The sequence below is a fragment of the Echeneis naucrates genome, chromosome 8 (assembly GCF_900963305.1).
Source record: "Echeneis naucrates chromosome 8, fEcheNa1.1, whole genome shotgun sequence".
Taxonomy (NCBI): domain Eukaryota; kingdom Metazoa; phylum Chordata; class Actinopteri; order Carangiformes; family Echeneidae; genus Echeneis; species Echeneis naucrates.
In genome coordinates this window covers 16,297,532-16,317,532 of record NC_042518.1, presented here as the reverse complement: position 1 = coordinate 16,317,532, position 20,001 = coordinate 16,297,532, and the positions used below count along the sequence as shown (strand labels likewise).

The 20,001-nt window shown below is 43.1% G+C and overlaps 1 protein-coding gene across 4 annotated transcripts in view; it reads left to right on the top strand.

The window, feature by feature from the left end:
• Window positions 1-1,248: 1,248 nt before the first annotated feature.
• The window catches only part of LOC115048158 (RNA binding protein fox-1 homolog 2-like), a 42,425-nt gene continuing 23,672 nt past the window's right edge, over window positions 1,249-20,001 (top strand). For 2 of the 4 annotated variants that reach the window (XR_003841045.1, XM_029509476.1), the window contains exons 1-2: window positions 1,249-2,381; window positions 11,564-11,614. Coding sequence is in view for 3 of the 4 variants with exons in the window: in XM_029509476.1 (XP_029365336.1) it covers window positions 2,127-2,381; window positions 11,564-11,614 (306 nt within the window). In the remaining variant the exon portion in view is untranslated. Of the gene's footprint in view, window positions 2,382-11,563; window positions 11,615-14,319; window positions 14,730-20,001 lie in introns of those variants that run through there. The other 2 variants (XM_029509475.1, XM_029509477.1) reach the window with 2 other exon arrangements.

The following is a 20,001-nucleotide window of genomic DNA, read 5'->3' as shown; positions in this document are numbered from 1 at the left end:
ATATTAACATGGTGTTTAAAAAAAATATATATATATATATTGCCAAAATATGTAGTGGCCTGTGAGGTGTGGAGTTGTATTAAGGGAGTAATGGCTTCTGTGGGCTCTCACAGCCTGTTCATGAAACGGGCAGCAACGTGGAGCGATGTGACCTTAGTGCAGTCCATCATTGCAGGGACAGACAGTGAGACCACAGACAGATACACACATTAACGCACTGGCAGTTGTCTTAAAGTGATGACAATCATCTGTTCTGAGGCAGGCAGGCGGAGAGTGGAATCAGGGCAGATTGTCTTGTGTATGTGTGTGTAAGTGTGTGACAACTGTGTGCGCCAACAGAGACACAGTATTTCTTTTTTTATGTATCCCTCCTCTCGCTGTTATAGTTATTTTGCCACCATAAACCTTTCCTCACTAGAGCAGCCATATTTGATTAGTGGCGCTTTTGTTTGAATTATATGACAACAATTTCTCAAGAGGATGTTGAATTTTCTTTCCTAATAAGACGCAAATATGTCCCTTCAGCCGCTCAGTCATTTAAGACCCACTAGGGGGCGCAAAAACATAAAAAACTCGTGTGGGCTGTAAATTATTCCTCCAAAAATAATCCAACTCGAGAGGCTGTAGATGCCTTCTCGCTGCTCTTTTGCTTTATCAGTATTTATGTATTTTTTCGATCCTTTCTACCTGTGATAATAAAGAACCCTTTGTTTAGATTTACCAAGTCATGCTCTTAAACACACACACTCATACACAGCATACACATAATGGGATTTACAGGGCAAATACGTCCTAAATAATGTAACCCCATTACATAATTCCCCACAGTGGACCTCAATTGTCTTTTTTATGTAAAACATAATGTCATGACACTGTGTGTTGCTGACATTGTCTTAAAATGACACACACTAATGAATATATTAATATAACTTCTGCTTCTAGGTGTAGGATACATTAAAGACCTGCTGTAAAATATGGCCTGTCTTATGTATTTAGTATTTGTCTTTTTTCACTAATTCATTATTCTTTCATCGTGTCGTTTTATTTTATATATGTTGTTTTTTGTTTTTTTGTTGTTTTTTTTGGGGGGGGGGGGGGTTCTAGCAAAACTAGAAGCATCTTCGTCTTTAATTCGGATGTAGAGCGAAATTTGTAAGGACGGAGGAGGCGGGGAGGTGGAGGAGGAGGATAGGGGGGAAGAAGGGGAAGAAGAAGAAGGAGACAGACTAAACGCAGACCTCAGACCAGCCCACCTCTTCCCGGTGTCCCACCCTTCCCGCTCCGCTCTCCGTAGCCGGATCTGACCGCGGATCGGCGCACTCGGGCTCCCTCCACGCTACGAGCTCCACCAACTGGGACCCAGACCAGAGGAAACCGTGCAGCCAGGTCCGCACGCCAAGACACATCCACGGCAGACCGCGGCGAGATAAGAAGGGACCGAGACCGAGCGGCAGGAAGGCTGGTAGGACCGAGCGAGGGCTTTAGTACAAAAAAAAAAAAAAAACTAAACTAATCTAAAAACCCAAAACAAACAAAAACCAAAAGAGGAAAAACAAACAAACAAACAAAAAAAAAAAAACCAGCACGTTTAGCGGCGGCAGCGGGGAGGACGTCACAAGGAAAAGTGTTGCGTGCAGCTCTTTCCCAACATTTTCTATTATTGGCAGCCGGAGGAGTGAGCTCCGAGAGCCTCAGTCAGAAAGACAGCTAGCGGAATGTAATGCTAGCCAGCTAGCTAACGTTAGCTGGCTAATTAGCTTGTCAGGCACCCGAGAGTCGGACGTGTGATCTTTATTGAAATAGGTCAGTGTTCGGCGTGCTTTCGCTTTTTTAAGGAAAAAAGCTCCAGTTACTGTGCCGTTTCCGTAACCCCGGGATGGTCATAATGGTCCGCCTTGAATAGCTAAGGCTAAGTTAGACAATAAACAGTGCGAGCTGTCTTGATGAAAATCTGTATTATCCGTCTACGCGTCTTGGGAAAAGCCTGATCCATTGTCAATATCGAGCTGTGGACAAACCAAGAGGAAAAGGCAGAGGTTTTTTTTTTTTTTTTTTTGTTTTTGGTTTTTTTAAAGAAACAACAAATAAAAAAAAACAGACTTTGACTGGTTACTGTCTGCCGTCCAATGTTAATGTCGACCGACGTTGCATCGATAATGCTACCCGTTAGTCGGGGAATAATGGACCGGGAGAGAGACATTGATACAACAGCCGGACCCCATGCGAACGCGGCCGGGGGTCCAGCAGCTGTCCGGGGGATGAAGAGGGGAGACCCGGAGCCCGACGCTCAGACCGCCGCTGCCCTGACTGACTTGGCTGGGGCGGAGTGCAAAAGACCAAGGATAGACGGGACCGGGAGTGTTGTCGGTGACATTGGACAGGTAGGAATGGCTTGTAAACACGCGTGGTATCCGTTTCTCCGAGCCGTGTCGTTGTGTTTCTCAGCTTGATGTGTAGCAGCGCTGTAACAAAGTATCATGTGTACCTCCTCTTCCCTCTTCACTAAAAGCTTTTGTTCGCAAGCAGCAGCAGGGAGTGATGATAATGTTTTGACAGGGCCCTTTCTCTCATCAACAGCATAATCATGCATCATTGCAGCAAACAGAAAATCCTTAAATCAAAACTGTGATGTGAGATTTATGAATTGCAAAAGAAAAGGAAAGACGGCGCAAAATGCAGCATAGTAAAATGGGGGTAAATGAAATAGTGTGCCTGTGCTTCTGGAGCTCATGAGGGAGCATGACCAAGCCAGACAAAGGTAATATGATACAGACTCCATTGCTATGACAGACGGCAGCACAGCAAAGATCAGACCTATCTATCATGCCTGTCCTCCAGAAAGTGAACCAGTGCTTTGTCACAAGTTGCAGTGCACGCCATCATTTTCTTGGTTCACATCGATGAAATTACTCAGACCTGTGATGAGAATTTGCAGCGAGTCACCACATAAAATCCTGATACACACACCGCATGAACCATTAATCACTCCAGACCCCCCCCATTGTCGCTAGGTGTTAAAAAAAAAAAAGAGGCAGACAAGGATTGGGGGAGGGGTCACCACAGTGAAAGACAAAGAACAGAGCCTTTTGGTGTAGGCTGCAGGAGTGAAGGGGTTCAGGGAGTCCTCCACAAGTCTTCCCTACTTTCATGACTCGACTGCTGAGACAGCAACGCTTCAACAGCTAATCCCATCTCTGTCTGACTAATATGTACATATTACAGTAAATTAGGGGATTGCCGAGGAATAGGGTGCTTCTCTCTCACTTACTCTCCATTGCTGTAATCTGTTACTGTTTGGTTCTTGTAGTCTCTCTCTAATGTAAACACATGCATTGCACATTAATTGTACAATCAGATGCATGTTCCTTGAAGTGCCTCTAATCCAGTAAAGCAGTCCAAGAGAACATTTCTGCTGATGTGTGGCGTTTTAGCCGGGGAAAACAGCACTAACAGCAATCGCAGGGCAGGCGGACACAGTTTGAGGTCATTGGCAGGTAATTGAATCCTGGGGAACTGGTAAAAATACTTTAATTGGCTGTGTGGCTGACCTGCTGCAATGACGAATAGGTCCCCGTGTAATGTAACAGTGTGCAAGCTTCACAGGATAGATCTTGATGATGGGGAAAGGTTATAGACCGCCGGCAAAGATGATGCGACCATGAGCAGTGTGGTGTGGGGAGGATCTTTGCTACCCATCAGTTGAATTGATTGTTGGGCACTGGGTGGCCTGGAAATAAAAATGGGGAGGGAGTATGTGCAGATGAATAGATCGAGAAAATTATACAAGGAGAAAGAGTGAACACAATATTTGGGTTGGGAGAGAAATTTCAGATGTATGTGGCATGGATTGGGAGTTGATGTTAGGGTAAATAAAAGATGGAGGCAACAAGAGAATAGAAAGTCAGTGCTATTAGCTTGCAACCATCATGGGCCATGATAAAGGATGAGAGGGAAGTGATGGATGGAAGCAATGCATGATGAGATGGGGGAGAGGTAAGGATGATAAGGATGAGAATATGCTCTGAATGAAGATGAGTGGTCGAATAACACTCAGTTCAAAGGCCAAATGAAAAATCAAATGACATTGAGAGCTTCTGCCAGTGAGTCATTCAGTGTGGTAGTTGAATGGCGACTGCTCACTGTAGCATGGTGAAAGCTCGGTATAGGGAAGATAAGTGCAGGGGATGATCCGATATCTAAATGCACACAACAATTACCGTAGTGCTCCAGCCGGGAGATTGCTGACCTTCCAGATAGACTGTAAATCAGGAGTGTAATAATAAATGTGAGTGTAGCGCGCCCCCCCCCCCCCTTTGTTGCTTATGCTCCCCCCGATTCTGCCTCATCCAAACTGCAGACCCCCTTCAACACCCCCACCACCTCCTGCTCCCCTTTAGCTGCCCTCTGGTTTTTCCCCCTCCTGTCTCCCCCAGGCATATTTCCAGATTGCTAATTGACTCCTGGTTCACAGGCTTTCAGTGTTCCAGTGAGGCAAACCATCCCAACCCATCCCCCCTCCACTCTGTCTCTCTGCTGTCCCGTCTCCCCTCTTCCATCTTTGACAATCTCTCTTTCCCAGTCCATCCCCCGTCTCGCTAGCATCAGTCGCTTTTTTCTGTCTCCACATCTGGCAAGTTTTTTGTTTTTCTCCTCATCAACTTATTGTTTCATCCCATCTCTCTCTTCAATGTATCCCTCTCTTTAAGTTATCTGTTCCCAGTTGGTAGTATTAATGCCCTGTCTTGAGGAAGCTCTGTGGTTCACTCGAATGCAGAGAGGAGTAGTTTCTAAATCTATGTCTCTCCCTCTGTTTCAGAGAGCCGATTTGTCCTATCGTTGGCACTAAAGAGGCTTTGTGTCGCACTAACAAGATCAAAGCTCATTTAGGAGAGGGCATTAACCAGACTGATCGCTTTAACGGGCCTCAGTGCAGAGAGGGCAGCAGGCGAAGCGGGGGCGAGTTTGATATGAGTGGACAGATCACTGAGATGGGTTATTACTGATAGTGAGCAGTTTTGGGTTTTTTTTTTTTTCCTTTGAATGTTTGTTTCATTACTCAGTGTTGAGTGTTGCTTGCTCTTGCGGAAGAAGTGCATATAGAATTTTTCTTTTTTTTTTTTTTTTTTCTTTGCCCAAGAGTCCAATGTGAAATTCAACCTGTTCCTTTACAACCTAATGAAAATGTATAGCAACTCTAATCCCTGCTGACCACTTGAGAACAGGCATTAAAGGAAACTCTGAAAATCTGTTTGGAGTAATGAAGAAGTAAATTGCGAACCAAATGTAAACAGTATTTTGCAATAGCTGTTCAAATTCTCTCTCTTTTTTTTTTTTTTCATAGGCATCTCTTGTTAACGCCAGATTTAGAGTGGGAATGATTTTGTAATGAATGAATTTGTCAAGCGAAAGAAAGTTAATCATTCGGTTCATCTTTCAAATGATGACAATGTAAATAGACTGGCATCAGTTGTGGTTGGGAAATTGTGATGGACATTTTTCCCCAATTCTTTCTCTCATTTCATACATTAAAAGATAATTATTTCTTGTGGCCTATAATCGATTACTGATAGCTGACTCTCCCATGTAAACTGTGGCACATACCGTCTAGCATTGTGCACCACCTATACAACTACAACTAACTGAACTTAAAAAAATTGTGGAAATACACTGAGGAGCTCAAAGTATCATCAATAATGGCTTGATAAATTAGCAAGTTAGACTGTCTTTGCTTGGGCTTGTTTCTCATACTCACAGTGTTCTGTCAGGTGACAGGTTGTCAAATGTCTAATGAGGTTCATCGTATTAAAATGTTGATGAATTCTGCCGCGAGGAATTCAAGTATCACATACGTTGCTTAAAGTGAGTTTGTCATCTTTCGACATTTTGATAAACTGCCAGACTGGAGAACATATTGTTGCCAAGAGTGTCAGGGATTTGGCATCATATGATCAGCTCACCCTGAGCGCAGATCAAAATACTAATTGAAAACCGGCAATCAATCACTCGTAGCATCACTATAATCTACAAATCAATAATGTAAATGATCACTGTCATGCCACTAACACTTGAAACATTTGAAAGATCAAACAATAAAAAGTCCCATCGCATATACTTTTTTTTATCTGTGTATTAAAAGGATACAGAACATTGGATTAATTGATAATGTAAATCATTTTTGGGGTGCCTAATCAATACCAATAATATAGCAGGAGAAAATGCTGTTGAGAAATGCTGAGAAAAAGCTTCAAATAATGGCTTCAGTGCCCTATGGTTGCATAGTCACAGTAGCAACTAGTCATGCAAATGCCTAGAGAGCATGTGTGTAACTGCAGACCCAAAGTGTCCTTCAGAAGTCAGCAGCCTGTACTATTCACAGAAAAGAAGAAATCTCCACAGAAAGGGAACCAGCATTTAAGGGGAGGAGGTGGCCCAGGTTATGCGTTTTGGCAGTACCTATTTGTGTTAACATGTTCCAGAGGATCGTACATAGTCCTACCTGCTGTCATTATATGCTCTCTGCTGTTGTTTAATGATTGCTTTTAAACTTTGAGCTTAGCAGAGTGGGTCACCCTTGACTTTTGAACTGGCGATGATAAGCTAAGAATTCCTCAGTTACTCAACTCATATTTTCCCTCTCTCTTTATTTCTTTCTTCTTGTGTGTGTTCAGTTCAATTTACTGTCATTTACTGGCACAAGCACAGTACAGCTGTTCTGTTTAAGTGTAAAGAAATAATGTGATTGATGGAAAAGGAAAAGGCTCCATTCATAAACCAAAAGGAATGGATAAGACACCTCCCCCCCACCCTTTTCTCTCTCTCTCTCTCTCTCTCTCTCTCTCTCTCTCTCTCTCTCTCTCTCTCTCTTTGTCTCTCTCTCTCTCTCTCTCTCTCTCTCTCTCTCTCTCCCCCCTTTAAATGACAGTAGCATGTTAACTCACCTTTATGGTCATCCCCACCCGAAATGCCTCTTCTCCAGTGCTGCCCCCAAACTGTCACATTTGCTCCCGTCTCTACCCACAAAGAGATACATGTCAATTTATTGACGTCACATGGGGTTTCCCTTACATGGGGTAATCTACGATGCACTGCTTCAGTATTAGATCTATTAAGTTGTATGTGTGAGATTGTCTGTCCCCTTTAATATCAGCCAGTAACTGGTTTAATACTGAGCCCAAATACTTTTATTAAGTGGATCATTGTATGCTGAGAACTGATCCAAGACGTCATTAAATAAGTATATCACAGACAATCTGTTAGAGCATGAAATGAAAAACCGAAATAGACGTGTTCCACTTTCACTTATTAGCTATTGTAACGTAATGAATACCCATGGTGCACTGCAGGCTTTGTCCTCACAAACTTAAATAATTACATCTGCCAGAAAACAATGAAACGGCCTATGCAGTCTATTAGTGGGGGTTATGGGGGGGGAGGGAAAAAAAATAAAATAAAATATATATATATACAGCTTCTAGCTCTTGAATACTCTGAAATCATTTATTTAATGTTCATATTATCATTATAAATTTATCCACATGCAAATTCTACTAGTGTTTCCTATAGTCTAGGGAGGACATAAGATCAGACAACAACAATAAAAAACTAATTGTATGCAAGCCTCATATGAACTTTTCTTATTTGATGTATACATAAAGTGGCATGAACACTGGCAACATGGTGTAGGTATTACATTCAATACCTCAAGAAACTATCTTCATGTACAAGGATTTACCTTTACCTGATTAAGATCAAAAGTGAGGAGCTAGTCCTAGTCTGTTGGATTCACACGTTGGACATTATGTGTGGCAAACTTTAAAGGCACCATTAAATTTAAAACAGAGGTCAATGTTTGCGACTGCTCATAGATGGACTTGCATGAGGCCCACACATGAACACCTGTATAATTCTTAACTGCAGGTCAGCTGTTGTTCGTAGTAGACCACACAGTCAGAGGAAAGGAGACAGTCGTCAATAAATCCAACCAGTGAATGCCCCAGAGCCGATGTTTTGTTTCTCTCGGAATTGGAAAAACAGAACTTGTCTCTATGAAAAGTTTTCCAAGACTCCTACTCCTTTAAAAAGTACAGAAACTTTAACCAAAAAAGAAACAAATACTCGTAACTGTCCCATCGCGTGGGCAGGTTTTTGGCTGCCTGTTCTGAAAAAGTTTCTGTCATAAGAAATAAGCCTTCAGTCTTAGGGGACACTTGCAGTTCATCTCATCTTTCTGTCCTTGCTCTCGGTTGTCTTGATGTGTATTGATGTCCCCGCGTATCAACCATCTCTGGTTGCGTTTGTCATTTTCAGCTTTATCTTTTGTTATAACCCTGTCAGTACAGTACAGCCATCACTTTCTGTCCTCTGCCCTCCAGCATGTTCTCTTAATTCCTCCTTCGTTGCACTGTTTGATCCTCTCACAGCGTGGCATGTTCCTCTCTGGTTTTTCTCTCTCACTCGTGATTTGTTGATCTTTTAGAGTTATCATTGGCTCTTATACTGATCCTGTGATTGCCAAGAATGGTCTGCATCTGTTATTCTACAATGAATGGGGTTTTGTTTTTTGTGTAATAATTTATTATTGTTAGCAGGTGTGGGTTTTCTTATATTTGGAGATATGACTGAGACCACAAAGCCACTGGCACAGTCTGCCTCCTTAGGCTGTTCTGTTAGGGGCCACTGGATGCCTGCAGCAGCCCCCTTAATTACCCTGCTCCTCTCCTCCCTCTGTCTCCCTCCCCTCTCACCATCTGTTGACCTCATGTCATTTTGCCTTCCCTTCACCACTGCTGCTCCTTTTTCTTTCCCCCGCTCATTCCCATTTGCTCCAGCAACTCCCCAACTTCTTTCCCTCTCCTAAAATAGTAAGTTGCAGAGAGAGAAAATAAACAAGAGAGACGCCCTTTAGTTTTCCCCTCCACTGAGTGGGGGAGTGGGGGACAGAGAGCGAGAGTATGTATATGTGTGTGTGACTGGTTTTTCTGTGCTTTTGCTGAGCCCTGCCAGTGCAGTCTGAAGCCCTCACAGTCAGCCAGCCGGCGCCTTCAAAGGCTCCTCCTCACTCACACGCTGAATTAACTTAATGGAAACTTGCAGAAGTGCAGCACCAAAGCCCAGCTTTCAACCAAAGCTTTCACTTACTTATTTTTATTTTAAGTAGGCAGACATAAATGCAAGTGCCTTTTGTGTATTCCTCAAGACACATGGGCATGTAATATACCTAAAAGCAATGCCATATGGAAGAGGAAAACTGTGTGTGTGCGCGTGTGTGAGAGAGAGTGCACTCTTTAGCATTAGTGTAAAGAAATGAGTATGTCTGAAAGCTAGGTATCAAGTTCAGACCCCCAATCCCTTCCCCCACCCTTTAAGAAAATATAAATCACATGGCATTCTTCAGTTATGACTCATTGTCTCCGTTTTGCAAATGTTTCACTGTTTAAATTTTTTTTTTTTGGCTACGTCTGCCTTATTCCCCACATTCCTCCTCCTTCTCCTATGTCTGCCCTTATTTTCATCTCATTTTGTTATTTCTTTTCTTCTTTCTTTCTCCTCTGCCCTTCCATCTTCCAACAAGCCCGCTCCCTCCCTCTGCTCCTGCAGACAGATTGATTCCAGATGTTGCTAAACTCTACCCTCTCTCCCTCCTCTTCTCAAACTCCTCCTCTTTCCCTTTTCTTCTTTCCACTCTGTCCACTGTAGCACCAACACAAACTTTAATTTGAAAGTTAGAGCTAATTTTGGTATAGATTTCACTTGCATTCCAGTTTTCCTCCCATTTTGTCTTGCTAGGGCAGTGCCCTCACCGTTACTTGAACTGAAAATGCACGTACAAGCTTTATTTTTTATTCAAATTTTTTTCTTGTTTCTGTTGTGAAACCATGGCTCTTCTTATTTGAAATGCAATGCAGTGTCGCTGACTCCCAAAATCTCTTTTTATTTCACATGTTTTATTTGAAATTACCCATTGTTAAGATTTGAGATTCTGCTCTGTAATAGTGCTTTTTTTAATCCATCTATCTATCTATCTAATCTCCATCATGTTGAGCGGAATAAGAGTCTACACAGTCAGCATACTGGTGAATATAAGGCAGGCCATTCCCCCCCTAAATGTGGCGCACCAAGGAGAGTGTTCCCCCTGGGGACAAGGCACGAGGGGGAAATTGGTTCCAGATGAAACAGGAAGTGGAGAGTGGAGACAAAGAAATGGTTGTTTCAGACAAGGGAAAGGGAGGATGAGTCCTTAGTGTGGACATGGACACACACACACACAGTTTACTGCCTGATCATCAAAAGAAAAACATTTCTTTCTTATTCTCAACCTTTCTTTGCATCTGGTCCATTTTCTTTACCTCATACCTACATCCTCCCTCAACCTTTCATTAAACCACTCTGTCTAGACGCTCCCTCCCCTTCTCTACGTCTCCATACATCATAACCACATCTGTTTTTGGGTTTACACTCTGTGTTTCCAAGTTCTATCTCACCACACTGAAGCAAGCTCTTTGGGATCTGCTTTGTAGCTATTTGTCTATGTCACTTTGCCTTTACCATCTCAAACTTTTGCCCTCATATGGTCAAATGAATCCTATATGAAAGTGATTCCCGCAGTGTACAGCTCAAGGTCAGGGCCAGGAGGTTAGAGCTGTTAACACTATTGAGACGGCAAATCTACCTGTCTTGTCACTGTGGCATTACATGGCCCACACTCAAGCTGTTTCCTGAGTGGAGGGCCACAGTCAGGGCAAGGGGCAGCAGTATACTGATGTGAAACATTTTCTGTCGACTTCCTTCAGATTACTGAAAACATCAGTAGCTCTTCAGACCGCATTCCCCATAGGACCCCCCCCCCCACACACACACACACACACACACTTTTTTCTGGCTCACTAGGTGGTCATGTTTTCTCTGCTAGGCATGTCAGCAGGCTAGACACTGCTGGTCTCATCTCACTTACTGCTGTCAAAATATCATCATTTGGCTATCTTTCCCCATTGTTCCAGCCAATCCGCCTCTTGCCCCACCCCCCCTTCCCCTTGTTTGTCTTTATGCCTGTCTTTTTACTTTTGCCTCCTCTCCTTCCTCAAGCCTTAGCTCTGCAGCAAACAATGACTGCTTTTGCAGGAGCCAAAATGACACAGTGTAAGAAAATACTAGTCAGAGAGAGAGGAGAGGGGGGGAGACAGAAATAATCTAATTAAAAGTAATTACAGAGCAATTAACCACAACACTGGTTTCTGGGGCAGAGTTGATGGGGGGGGGGGGGGGGGGGGGGGCTCTCACACAGCCCATGGATTATGATTGGTTTGCTGGCTGTAAAAGGTTGATAAACTACAGCGATGGTTCAACAATCATGGAATCCTCACTGACTGTTATCTGTTAAATTAATTCCCTCCTCTGTTTACTCTATTAATGATTGACCATTAGTTTATTTTTTAATCCCATTGAAAAAATCATCTGAAACCTTTCCACCTGAAATTTAAAAGTTTCTACTGTCATCCTGCATCAACTCACTTTGCGAACACCCGCCCATTTATTCTGGTTTCTCCTCTCCTGTTGTCTCTTGCAGAACAATGAGCCTTTAAACCCTGGTTTCCATGGATACACACCTCACAGTCAGGTAAGAGATTAACGACTGCTTGCAAACCTGTGTAATAATAAATTAAAATGTAATTCGATGCAGAACCCCAAATCACTCGAGGCATGCTAGTTTTCAGCCACGCAGTCCTTTTGAGGAGCCTCTAAATCCAGAGGAGAATTAGCTAAGTCAGTTCGATAAGTTGCAGCTCATTCAAAGAAAATATCCATTTTACAATACAATTGCTGTCCTCTCACACCTTCTCTCTCTTTATGCCTCTCTCTGTCTCTTTCTCATTCTGAGTGTCTCTCCATGCATATTGCTCTCTGTAATGAGTGCCGTGTATGTGCATCACAGCAGCAGGGTAGCTGACAATTTTCTTATCTACCTCCAAGCAGCAGAACACATTGAGCGGCTCAAACCATCTCAGCGCTCATGTATGCATGTGTGTCTATGTGCAGGTGCGCAAATCCCATTTGAGTGAGATTTCCAGAAAAGGCTCTGTACCTGAGAGTGGGTGTGCATGCTCTTTCCTCCTGGTGTGTGTTTGTGTGTATGGGATGTGCAGCTCTCTGGCAGTGCCACAGGAGGGGAGTGTTGGTCTGTGAGTCTGCTTACCCCCAACCTCTTTCCCCACATCACAACATTGGAGATTCTCATATGTCTCATCCCCTCTCATAAATCTCTTTCTTCTTTCTCCTCCTCCTGCTCTACTCAGTATCTCCTTTCTTGGGAATGCAGCTCCTTGAGAATGCGGGGGGAGGCCCACACTGTAACAATTTGGTTCCAGGTTTAGAATTAATTTCTTTTAGATCTCAATTTCTCTTCCCACGTGTCCTGCATTTACTTATTTCTATTCGCGTACTGGGAAAAACAAACAAACAAAAAAAGACAAGACATATTATAGGCAGGAGAGGGATAATAGGATGGAGGACAGAAGTGTAAGTGTAACAGAGGTGAAACAGAAATGGAAGTCATACAACAGTCAGCAGCTTAGTTAGAGCAGACTAACACCTGGGTCGAGAGTATTTGCGATCTGCAGCACTTCTGAACTCCCTCCTGTCATCTGTTTCATTCAGAGCCAATTCAGGCTACTGCATTTGTTTTATAAATGATTTAAGTCATCTGTGCTAGTCTCCAGCACACTAGCTATTGATTATCACGCAAATAGAGCTATCCAAGCCTAGCTTGCGTCGTTGCTGCAGTACATTTTTTCAAGGAAAGCCCCTGTCTATTGTTTTATACACATTTGAACTACCTGTAGTTCTTCCTGTATCAATGTGAGCGTGTTAAATGGTGACAGGCTCCTGTGGGTCCCTGCTGCTCCAACTATTTAGGGTAAATGTGTGTGTGGCCTCTCTGACCTGCAGGGCCAATCTTTTGCTGTTTAGGTCATAGAAATGATCAGGGCTAACAACACACAGGCACAAAAACAAGCTGCAGAGACTTTACACATAAGCATTTAGCAATAGCAATCTTGAATTAGGTCATAACCTCCCAAAAAAAAAAAAGTTTTTCCAAAACACACAGTTGATCTTGTGCTATTGACTATCTGTTGACGGTGTTTTTGGAAGAGCAGGCCTTTGTTTGAAACAGTTGAGAGAGTTGATGCAATGATACAGCCTTTCTGTTGAGTCCGTGTGTGTCTTCGTGTCAGCCAAGGTGCAGAAGCAGTGTGAATATGATCACAGCACATCTGTGTGTACATTATGTGCATGTGTTTGTGTGTGCCTGGGTGTGTTTATCTCTGTGTTCAGTCTGTGCGCTTAATCCTCAGATCATCCCCTATTCATCCTCTCATCCTCATCACTTACAGGCCTAATCCTGTCATCCCTCACTCTTCTTTTCACCCAGCCCTTTATCCATTTATCCTTTATCCTATCCCGTTATCTCTTGCCTGCATCCCCTGCCCCTTTGCCCCAAACTCTGGTCCAGCTCTCTCTGTTTGCCCCCCCACCCCACCCTCCCGCACCACTTCCTCCTAGAATCACTCATGTGGCCCTCCCTCCATCCCTTTGGACCCAGTTCTAGCCAGACTCAGCAGATGTCTGAAAGCTTGGCATCAGGGCTTTTTTTCCGCAGAGTTCAGTCCCTCCCATATGAAAATGCAGTGCAAGGAACTGCACTCTCATCTCTGCAAATTAAGCGCCTCCTAACAATACTGTGGTGGGAAGTGAGGGAACGGAGTGTGAGCCAGAAGAAAAAGGCGCAATGCAGCGTGATACAGATTCATGTTCGGGTTTAGATACTGGAATCGTGGGCCAGCGTTCTCAGTTTTGTGATACTTCCATCTGTGTGATGAAGGCGGACGCAGCAACAGCGAGATGGTGATCTAGATGCCTACCCACGCAGCTAGCTACCTACCTGTCTACCGACTGGCCTACCTACCACTGCTTTTTAGAGCTGACAGCCTGCCACGCAATAAATAAATCATCAAAAAAAGCTGCAATGCAGTGGGGGTCGCGTTCCTGTTCTGTACTTTGAGGCAGTCAGTGCGTGGATAGAAGACAGCATCTTCTTCCTTCCTGTTCCTTTTCTCTCCCCAGGGGTTGGAGGAGGCAGCAAAAGCAGCTTTCTGACTCCATCCAGAGACACAGTTAGATGGCTTCATGGAGGGATGAATAGGAGGAACTGAGGCTGGGAGGGAAGGAAAGTTTTAAAAGAGGGGCGGGAACAAGAGGAAGCAGGGGGAGCTGCAAGATGTGTAATGCGAGCGCGTGAATGACAGACGCAGAGCAAAGAGGAGAGAGAGAGAGCGAGAGAGAGGAGGAGTGAAGAGACTCAGGCTGTCAGGAGGAGAGAGACAGAAAGGCCCGGGGGGATCAGAGCAGCAGGGGCAGGGAGACAGAAGAAAAGAGAAAGCAGAGAGTGACAAGCAGACGAGGCTCGCGTGCTGGAGAAGTGGAAGAACAGACCCCAGCAAAAAGGAGGAGGAGGAAGAGGGAGTGAAAGAGGGAGAATTTGAATGTTTGAGACAGACGTGGACTGAAGCCATCGCCAGCTCATGGTCCTAGAGCACAGACAGAGGAAAGGAGGAACAGGAGGAGAAGTAGAGACCCACAGTCTAGGGGAAAAGAGAAGGAACGGGAAAGTGGAGGGCTGGTCAGCAGCTTTCGATCAAACAATGATGGGACTTTACTACCCAGCAATGCTGCCGGTAAGTTCACTTCTGCAGCAAAGCTTCTTTCTATAAACTTCTTATTGCACAAGTTGAGAACTGCAGGATCAGAACTAGAAAAACAAGAATTTATTAATCTTTTTTTTTTTTTTTTAAGTTCAGTTTGATGAAAGCAGTTCATTGGTGTTTCATGGTATGGGCTGTTTTGGTTTGCTGTGTCTTGGCCCAGGTGAGGCCTTTTCAGATAGTTGGCAGAACATCAGATTAAAAGCAGGGCTTGTCACTACCACTTGGCTCCTTTCACTTTTTAACTCTTTGTTCTCAAATATTTTTGACTCTTTTGGTTGTAAAATTGTGTCTAATGGCTTCTTACCACCGGTTAATGAGCTCCTCCTGTAACTAGTGTGGAGATGATATATAGACATATTCTCCTGCAAAAATTCCTGACTGACAGCCCTGGTTTATTGAAATAGTTACTTAAAGCACATAACATAGTGATGTGTGAAAAGCTGCTCTTAACATATGGTGGGTGTGTCTATGCTACCTTAGCTGAGAGACAGCCTGAGGATGAGAGCTGTTCTCTGGCTCTGTTCTAGCATGTCCTGCTCTCTGGTCTTGGGTTCCCCTGGGCCTTAGAGGGAGTTGTTGGGATTGGGGGAACATGACAGGGAGGTACATGATTCCAGACGTGGTGGCTGCAATTGCTTAGGCTGCTTCTGTTGACAAGCATGTACAGTGGGCATGATATACTTTCACCTTGCTGACTGCACATTGAGTCATTTTATATTTCATATGTATGTGTTTATGTCATGTTGGGTCATGTTGTATGTGCAGAGGGTGGAGGCTGGCTGAGATTTTGTCAAACAACATTGTCATCCAAGCTGTCCATGCAGTTTAAACTTCGTCTGTCCCTGCATTGAGGGAGACAGGTGCCAAGAGACAGTTGTTTTGAGACGCTTACGCCTGCACACAAACACACAGAAACGCATCTGTTGTTGCTAGGAGTACTGTAAGAACACCCTGCCCCCTAAGCCACAATAAACTCAAATAAAGTCACGGTTCATGAAGACAGAGTAACACTGTTCTTTGGTAACACACATACACACACTCTACCTGCATCTGACACATCCAAAGAATGGCACAATTTGTATAATTCTCCAAGGCTTGAACACATCCAATAATACTTGTCTCTGCACTGGTCGCAGTGAAGTCTCAACTAGGTGGACAGTGGTTGTAGCATTATAGAATATTTTTCTTTATATGGTCTTTTAAATTTTACGTACAGACATAAGGGTTGAGAAGCTACAGGTCAAACCTACTGTGGGTTTATACTAATCATAGAAGAAATCTTGATGGACGTTATTGTACAGTGTCCATCAAGGGTTTCTTTCCCCTGATCTCTTAAATTTTGAGCTTAAGCTTTTCATTACTCCGTTCTCCATTCCCTCCTTCATCTGCCCCCCCCCCCCCCTCCTCTGTCCTGCTCACAGGCCAGAACAGCTATAACTACATTATTTCTCTTCAAAGAGAATGGCACCAAATGGACAGTGGCAGTAGTAACTAGAAGGGTGTGAGGGCAGAGGTGTCGGGGTGCAGCACCATGTGGGAATGCACTTTAAAGATGACCCACTTCCATTCACACCACCCTCTGTAAAATTTATGGTGCTGCTCTCTATTTTACATAAGACATGACTATAGTATACACTGTGGTTAAGCGTTACTGTTAAATGCCTAGTTTAAATGCAGGTCTTGCTTGACGGCACCATTTGCGTTACCACTGTCAATATTTTACAACCTTCTTTGCTGACACTGCAGGCCATAGATGTAGAAATGTATGTGCCTCATTGGTTGCTGAATTTTTATTTATTTATTTATTGGGGGTGGGGGTTGGTTGTTTGTTAGTTTTTTACTATACCGATGGTAGAAGTCTTTTACTATTCGTCCACACCTGTTTTCCAGATGTACACCTAAAAAATAGACGGGTCTCAGTCTTTCTGGATTGGGAAGGAAAAAGATTGTTCAAAGTTTTGAATGGTTCCTTCGAATTAAGATGGTTTAATTTTTTATATCCTCTAGCTCAAATTGATCTTCATACTGTTCACTGCAGCAAAGGAGCTTAGTCAGCCACTTCCTTGGCAAAACCTCTTGTGAGAATATCAAATATGTTTGATAATAATTGAGATGTTCCAGACTGGGCAGGATGCCCTCACACTGTCAGTGTGGTGGAGACCTTTGTATGAATATTTAGTGAGCCTTACTATAGAAGGTGGCACATATTGTGCCTGTTATAAATTTGTTAAAACATTAAAACTAGTTTAGCAGGTTGTCTAAAAATGTGTTTTCGCGTTCAGTGTCTCTGTGTGTGTATTTGTTCATGCCCAGAGGTGGTGCATCATGCATGATCTATCCATGTAGAGCTAAGCCAGTGAGGAAAGGTGGCATCCAAGGATTTAAGCTGTCTATTTGTAGCACGACTCATATTATCTCCGTAAAAATGCTTGGTCAGCCACCATGCGACAACAGCATTTCAGGGAATTTGCGAAGGATCCACATCCACCTTTGTTGCCTTCAGGCTTCTGTGTGCCTGTCTTTATGTGTGAGTGCAACCACACACATGAAAAATTAACGTAAAAGTGCAGTCGCACATTTATAGACAAAAAGGACTGGTACCTGTATGTTTTTCTTGAATTATTTACCAGGTGATCACATGTTTATCTTAATTCATTGTAATTATCCTTTGGGATTACAGGTATTTCCTTGAGTGCCGCAGCTCTTTAAGTTAGAAGGTGACAGATGGCACTGACTTCTTATGAAGACAGAAGCAGAGTGCCTGTTACCACAAATAAACCCAAGTATTGGTTTCGCTGGAGCATTGGTGACTTAATTCACTCTGTGACGCTTATCTACCTGAGTCTTAAATCTTGCCTTACAGCTAATGTAGCCATGATGCTATTGTCCTCACACTAATGCTGCCAATGCCTTAGGCGGTCTGCTGTAGGTTGAGGTGTGAAACGACTACACATGCTACCACACACCAGAGCCCACATATGTACACACGTAAAGGTGCGTTGCAAGGGATGCCTACACAGACACGGTGCAGCAGAGTTCTAAATGAATGCAGCATCTGCTGATAAACAGCAGATAATCCTGCATGATAAACAGCACTGTGCCTACACTGTGCACCAGCGTAAACTGCTGCAGTCAGTCAGTGCTGCTGCATTTTTACATTCAAACTGTCTGGAAGAAAGGTCGCTTAAAGGTATTTTTCTCAGGTGAGAATAATACCTATAGATATCTAGAGGTCATACTACAATACGATTAAGCAAATGTTTTCTTTACATGCACAATAGCTTTACTAATAGTTTTTCATTAGCTCCTCTGCCCTCTGAAATCAGTGTCACTGAAGTAATCTAGTAGATGGCTAAATAAAGGCTAATTATGATGGAAACAATATTCATTTGAATTGAAATGAATTGTATTTCTATCAGTTGTTCCTTTAGTTTGATTTTGATTTAAATTTACTCTGAATGTTATTTTTAGTTTAAATCATCATTTAAATTATTTTTTTGCCTGCTTCAGTTGTCATCCACTTTAACCACTGATGATTTTCATAAAAGATTAATTAGCAGATTTTCTCAAGCAATTATTTTCTTCTGTTAAAGTGAAAGTGCAATAATTTCTTAATTTGGCCTGCATTGCTTTGATTTTGTTTGTGTTATTTTCTTTCTCTGATTAAAGGACATTTTGGGTGTATCTTGTCCTCCATCTCCTGCACCCTCTATACTTTCATTACCCCCTACCCAAACCAGGGTCTGTATCACCGCCCCGCTTTCACTGGTGCAGTTGGTGAGAGGTCAGAATAGTTGACGGTAGTGCTGTTTGCAATAGTTGCCCGGGTGTGAGGAGCGGTGATGGCTGGCATTAGGGGGTGACTCTGTAACGCTAGTGATCACTGTCTAGCCTCCTGGAGGTGTCGTAGGACCAACTAGACGAAACACTGGTGAAAGGAGGTTCCTACCTGATGACCCCAAAGACATGTTAGTTATCACTGCTCACTGGGCTAGCTAGATATAGTTATCTTTAGGGCACAGGTCAGGTCAGAAGGTTGTTGTTAAGTTTAGGGAGTTAGTCACTGAGTCCAGTCCATTTTTTGTAGCAGTTTTTTGTGTTTACTTGGAACTTGTAGGCCCAGGCTGTGTTTTAAATATTATGAATATTGTATCAAATGTCACTCAATTATCATGAAGGAAAATCTTAAAATCTTCAGATTTTAGAATCATCAACCAGAAAATGTGACCATAATGCTTATTTTGCCATCAAAATAGTTACATTTCACAATTACATATCGTAATTGTTGCTTTTGATAGTTCAAGGTTCAGGGTTTTGGTCTGTTGTGCTTTGTAAAAAATTTGACTCATGCAGAGGTTCTTGTGAACTCCATGCCTCATTGAACACACTTTCATTATCTGCCATGCTAACTCAGCTTAGCATGCTGTTGCTCTTAACATGCTGCTCAGGATTTCTTAATCCTCTGCACAGCAGTATTTATTAAATACTCTTAATTATTGTTACTTGCACATATGAAACTACCAACATTTTTGATTATTTTTGGATTTATTGTGTTATATGCTGCCTGAGGTGAGTCAGAGTCCTCAGAGAGTGGTATCAGTGTGATTATGATGCTGCTTGAAGATGATCACAACTATCAAAAACAGGCAGGTTGCATGGCATGCCGCCACAGACCAGTGATGGACATCATCATTTGTGTCTGTAGCTTACTGAGAATTTGTGGCTGAGTTTGATCCACGAGGTTCTGAAAAGATCAAATACAGTATGAACATCAAAATAAAAGTGGTTAGCTTGGTCATTTTTCCTGCCAGATAAAGATCCGCGTGTTCCCTGGATTTGTGCCAGTCACATATAGATTTTCCTCTCTGAGACAACCTTTGTGTAATCTGATTGGTCCACAGTGAGGAAGGAGAGACGGGAGCTTCTGCACCAAGGCAGCTGTATAAGGAAATGGGCTGTGCCCCTGTGCGTTGATGGGCATCACAGTGCAGTAGGAGTTGTGAGTGACCTGAAGGGCGGGTGTTGTGGTTTATAGACATAAAAAAAATCTCCCTCTGGCTTTCATCAAGCATTGTAAGCAAGAGCAAAGAGGGAAAGGCAAAAGGGAGGTTGGGAGGAGCATACTTACTTGTCCAACCACAGAAGAAAAATAGAGAAGCAGAGCAGAGGGAGAGGAAGCTGAACGGAGCATATCTACTCTGAGTCAGGGGCCTTTACCGATAGTTTCATTAGAAAAATTTGC